The sequence below is a fragment of the Glossina fuscipes genome, unplaced genomic scaffold (assembly GCF_014805625.2).
Source record: "Glossina fuscipes isolate IAEA_lab_2018 unplaced genomic scaffold, Yale_Gfus_2 1, whole genome shotgun sequence".
NCBI classification, from domain to species: Eukaryota; Metazoa; Arthropoda; class Insecta; order Diptera; family Glossinidae; genus Glossina; species Glossina fuscipes.
Genome location: NW_023998415.1, coordinates 18,519,327 through 18,525,124, shown reverse-complemented (window position 1 = coordinate 18,525,124; position 5,798 = coordinate 18,519,327). Strand labels below are relative to the sequence as shown.

At 32.8% G+C, this 5,798-nt stretch overlaps 1 protein-coding gene across 8 annotated transcripts in view; it reads left to right on the top strand.

Moving 5' to 3' along the window:
* Window positions 1–5,798, top strand: part of LOC119632435 (poly(rC)-binding protein 3) — a 36,218-nt gene that overhangs the window by 7,967 nt on the left and 22,453 nt on the right. For all 8 annotated transcript variants that reach the window (XM_038025339.1, XM_038025338.1, XM_038025337.1 and 5 more), the window contains exons 2-6: window positions 3,663–3,719; window positions 3,809–3,925; window positions 4,018–4,114; window positions 4,196–4,359; window positions 4,425–4,544. In XM_038025339.1, the coding sequence (XP_037881267.1) occupies window positions 3,663–3,719; window positions 3,809–3,925; window positions 4,018–4,114; window positions 4,196–4,359; window positions 4,425–4,544 (555 nt within the window). The remainder of the gene's footprint in view (window positions 1–3,662; window positions 3,720–3,808; window positions 3,926–4,017; window positions 4,115–4,195; window positions 4,360–4,424; window positions 4,545–5,798) is intronic.

The following is a 5,798-nucleotide window of genomic DNA, read 5'->3' as shown; positions in this document are numbered from 1 at the left end:
ATCTTCAAATTCGTGAAACTTTGAGAGTGATGGCCCACTGTGTGGAGGCAAGTTTTCGAAAATTACCTCAACGAAATTGTGTTCTGTAAGACAAGACGTCCCGTCGCGGAATAGTTTGAATAAATCTTGTATTCAACAAATAATTGCATGATCTGAGCAATATGTAATATTGAAAGAAAAACGTGATCCAGATTTCACTTTTCACTTCGGAATTACAAAATGTGAATAGATGAACAAAAAATCAAACGATGACATGCAGCTAAATTACATACATATGTGTACACATGGTATAACTAACAAAACATATAAATTAGGTATATCAATACGAATTGCTCGCATTTATATGAATACGACTGTAGCGTCTAGAATTAATAAATAAAAGTCATAATCGCGCCTCGTTGATTTCCTTAATCAAATAAAAAGCAATTTACATTGTCGCGCACAATACGAACGCTACTCTCGCAATATATTACAACTGACTTCGCGTTGTTGGTTTATTTTTCAAGCTTCTGAATTTGACTGTTCGACTTCTTCTTGCAAACGCATTTAAATATTTTCATTATTGTTATTATTATTATTATTATTATTATTATTATTATTATTAGTGTTAAATTGTAAGAACGTTTTTTATTTACGTGTACATATATATATGCTCCTTGCACAACTCGGTGGCATAACGGAAATTATTGCTGCAATTGCGTGCTAGACACAATGATTTATTCACATTGCAATCATTGCAGCAACATATTAAAAACATATGTGTCTTCGAAATGTATCGCCGACAACAACGACAACGTCTCGAAAGCAAGACAAAGCGCACCATAACAGCATGTCTCATTGTCAGAGACCTCAAACTGCAATTCCTTTAATATTATTTTTTTTTTATTTTTTTTCTTTTATTTGTTTTTTTTTTTACAATTTTCCATAACGATCTTGAGAACGAACATAGCCAGTTTATCTGTCATCTTGTATAAACGTGATCCATAAATAATCACAATTATCGAATAGCATCTATATATTGAGATCTCTCACTTCAAATATATTAATGTGTAAGGTGTTCATGTGTCTTCCTAATCTGTAACATCCTCGTTTAACACGCATAGTTACAATTTTCCACTTTAACAGCGATTTAGTTCCCACGAAAAATTAAAATGTACAAATTTCACGCACACATATCCGTTACTACTTTCATATGCGTGTCGATATCATTAGCGCTACAATGTAAATTATATTTTGCATACAAAGCGAATTCTTCACTATTATACTATACTTTCAGCCTATATGAAACGAGTTGGTCCATATTAATCTTGTCAAACATAAAATTGAAGGGATTGCCATAAAAACGTATTTATCTCTTTCATCGAGAGACATCTTTTACATATATGTTGTATGTAAATATAATTCGAGTTATATTCATTTTTTACATTATTATAAATAAGGAAATGTCCGAATATTTCACAAATAGACGTTGCCTTCCAATAAATAATTTAATTACGCTTATGGATTTTCCTTTCCCTTGAAAGTAAATTGTGTGATATTATAATAAAGAAATGGGATTAAATATTACTACGGTAATCAATAGATAATATAGGAGGATTTAATTTTCTTCCATTACGGTGATATGTGATGCCTAATGAGTTCCCTTTGCCAGCTTAAGCTGTCAAAACTTATGGCGGGGACAACTCCTATTGTTTGCATCTTTTCAAATTTCAAATAGTCGCGTGACCAATTCCGTTCCCCTGTCTTTTGTAATAAAAAATCCACTTAAAAATAGAAAGACGAATCAATTCTTTTTCTCGAACGAAACAACAAAACTCAGCTTATGTTAGATTGTTTAGCTAATGATTTAACTTTGAATTTAGCTTAGAGTGTTACACGCGTAAGCGAAATCAATTAAAAAAATTGTACTCGATATCGACCGAATCTTCTCCAATCCAACACCCACCACCGTGTTCTCTTAGAATAAAATATGCAAAATTTTTTAGTTGCAGGCGGTTCATGTTCGTGATGAACGGAAATTCTTATTTCATTTTGATTTTGAAAATCAAGTTGCTCTCAGTATGCATTCTTTTGTGGGTGTATTCTTTGACCGATTTCACCAATTTTCAATAGCGTCCTACGTGCAAGCACTTCCAATATTTTCGCCAAATTTAAGCTTGATAAGGTTGTTGGCCATACAAATAAACCCAAAGAAACAGGCGGACAGACATAATGATTTAGATGAATATAGTATGTGAAACTTTCTTCTACATGTTGTCGGAAACATTTAACAAAAGAATGTCATTTTAATATTCTATAATAGTGGATAGTCGAGACCGATTGTTTTGATTGTTTACAAGCACTGCTGTGACTACCCATAGAATATAAGCGCAAAGTTTCGTAACTTTATCTATTGTAGCTTATAAGTAGTAATCAGCAAAAAATAATTTTTTTGCTTTTGAAAACCTCGTACGGTAGGCGAGCGCTTCGATCGATTTGACTCGACCAATGCCGACCTGCGTGCAAGAAATTCCAATGTTTCTGCAAAAGTTAAAAGGTCTAGCTTCCTTTTTATGGCAGAGAGGATATTTATCAAAAACATTCCAAGACCGGACGGACGAACATGGTTAAATCAATTCAGAACTTAAAGTTGGGCTCTCTGAAGCTTCCTTGTGGGTATTGCAAGCGTTTTCTTACCATCCACCGTCCATATTACTACTCGTTGCGACGATCCCGGGCGATTTAAATGGAAAAGACTTTTTTTTTTGCTTCGATCGTAGTATATTCAAATATTGCATTTATATCCTGAACTTTTGCGTGACCTTTATAAGAAGTTGTGATATATTTTCGATGAAGGTTTGGTAGATAGAGCGTTTATTTGTAAATCTGGAACCACATTTTGACAAGTGTCGCTTGCAAATGTTTTGCCGCGGATTAAATGAAAGCTCAACCTTCAAATTTATCCAGAGCGTTTTGACGTTTTCTACGAAGTTTAATTATATACCGGACAACGTGTATTTCATCATTATTTTCGAAGAAAAATATGTAAACAGTGATGAAAAAGTATAACATTAAGAAATCTGCGAGTGTTTCGGTCCACATTCGGCTACAGAAACTAGGCATAAATTGAATAAAAAATACTGACAGAATCGCCCACCATTTACGGCATAAACTGGGTGTAACAAAATTACTTTTTTAGTTCAACGAAACAATTACCGAGAAACACATTACCAACATAGAAGACGTAGAGTGAGTTTAAGTGTACCCTTAGCCACCTTGAATGAAATGACCTGACATAGACGAAAACCGGTTGGCCATTTTCCAGATTAGTGCTAAAAATATTAGCCGCAGTTATTAGAAGATTCTCTCATCCTAACTGACATGTCAGAGGGCTTACTTAAATGGCCAAAAATTTGTGTTTGTGTGTATTTGTTGAAATTTGTATGAAATCAAGTCATCTCTTCTGCCCAAGCTCGTTCCTGACCAGTGTTTTATGTATACAACTCGAGCGTCATCATTAAAAGTTTTATTTTTACTTTAAATTATCTTTGGTTTTTCTTTTAATATAGGTGAAAATTGCTAAAAAAAAAAAAAAAATAAATAAATAATAATAATAATAATTTATACGATTTAGTCATTTTGTTAATTTTTTTTCTTTTCTTACTTTTTTCCCTCCGATACAGGAAGTTGGCAGTATTATTGGCAAAAAAGGCGAAATCGTTAACAGATTTCGTGAGGAGGTACATAATAAAAGAACATGCATAGGAAAAAATATTTATTTGGCATCGTAACAATTATTATTTAAAATTTTCTTAATTATATTTAATAGTCTGGCGCAAAAATAAACATTTCCGATGGGTCTTGTCCGGAACGTATTGTTACGGTGTCTGGTACAACAAGTGCAATCTTTTCGGCATTCACCCTCATTACCAAGAAATTTGAAGAGGTATACATATGTCGCTTATAATTTTCTATACCAATAATCAATATGAATTGAAATCCATTGATAATTAACACGCTGAGATTTTATAATTATAGTGGTGCTCGCAATTCAATAATGATGCTAGTAAAGCGGGTAAAACTCAAATACCCATACGTTTGATTGTGCCTGCCAGTCAATGTGGATCGTTAATTGGTAAGTTATGGGATGAACGAACGAAATCAAATTAGTAATAATAATAATAATAATATTAATGTTATTGCGTTTTCTGCGAAGGCAAAAGCGGTTCAAAAATCAAGGAAATACGTCAGACGACTGGCTGCTCCATACAAGTGGCCAGTGAAATGTTACCAAATTCTACGGAACGTGCAGTCACTTTGAGTGGCACCGCCGAACAGATAACCCAGTGCATCTATCAAATTTGTCTTGTCATGTTGGAGGTAAACTTGAAAAGATTTCGTTTCGCTTTCACAGTAAATTCCTTTCTTTTTATACTATATTACAGTCACCTCCTAGAGGTGCTACTATACCATATAGACCAAAACCACAGGTATCGGGACCCGTTATATTGGCCAATGGTCAAGCTTTTACCATACAGGGCAATTACGCTGTGCCAGCACAAGAGGTAAACTGTCATTAATCTCACATTAATTTTGTATCCTCTCTTTTTCGAACTTCTTTCGGCTTTTTTAAGATGCAGTAAAAAACTTCTTCTTCAATTAATGTTTGTGTTGCGTAAATTACTCAATAAAAACCCAAAAAAAAAAAAAAAAAACAAAAAAAAAAAAAAAAAACTATAAACTTTATAATATTTTTTACATTTTATCCTTTCTATCCATATCACCTATAACAATTTTATTATTTATTTTAATACCACCAATTAAAACCTCTGCCCAAACTCTTTTATTATATTAGTTATGATGGAACTACTACGTTTGCTTAACTTCCCGCCCGAAGCCGTCCACTCATGCCACTGTCGAATTGGTTCTATAAACCGACACAATTTTCAGAACCTCTTTTCTTTGATTTTTTTAAGTGACCATTGTGATTTCTTTTCTTTTTTCATAAAAACGCCATTTATCACAACTATTGAGATTAATTTAAAAATCAAAAAAAAAAAAATGTTCTTAAATATTAAATTCGCTTTGATATCAGAGTTTTGGCGTCATTACGGATATCACAAAAATAAAAACAGAATCAAGAATTTCATAGTATTCTTAAGGATACTTAGAGTTGTAAAACAAGTTTGTGATAAATGGCATGAGATAACCACGAAATAACTAAAATAATATTGTTGACTTTTCCTAACTATTCGCGCAATTAAAACGCAACCATTACTACCACTATCATTGCAAACACCGTATCCTTAAAAACGAATTTCATAAACATTTAAACAATGTTTCTTCATCTCATCTTAGTTCTCTCTTTCTCTCTCTCTCTCTCTCTATCTATCTATCTATCTATCTATCTATCTATCTATCTATCTATTTATCTATCTATCTCTATATGTATCTATCTCTCTAACTATCTTTCTATCTATCTAGCTATCTATCTATATCTCTCCCTCTCTCTCTCTCTCTCTCTCTCTCTCTCTCTCTCTCTTTCTTTCTTTCTTTCTTTCTTTCTCTCTTTGTCTTTTTCTAATATTACATTTTTTTTTTAAGTTTATTTAGCAATCAGTTTTTACATCTCCAGTCCAAACCAGTTGAGCCCTTAATGCGTTTTGTTCTTGTTCTTGTTGATCTAAATGTTTTCTTTTAGTTATTTATTTATTCTGTGCACTTTGTCTTAGGTTTTAAGTACTCGACGGCTTAATCTTTTCTTGCGCTCTCTCTCTCTCTCTCTCTCTCTCTCTTTCTCTCTTTCTCTCTTTCTCTTT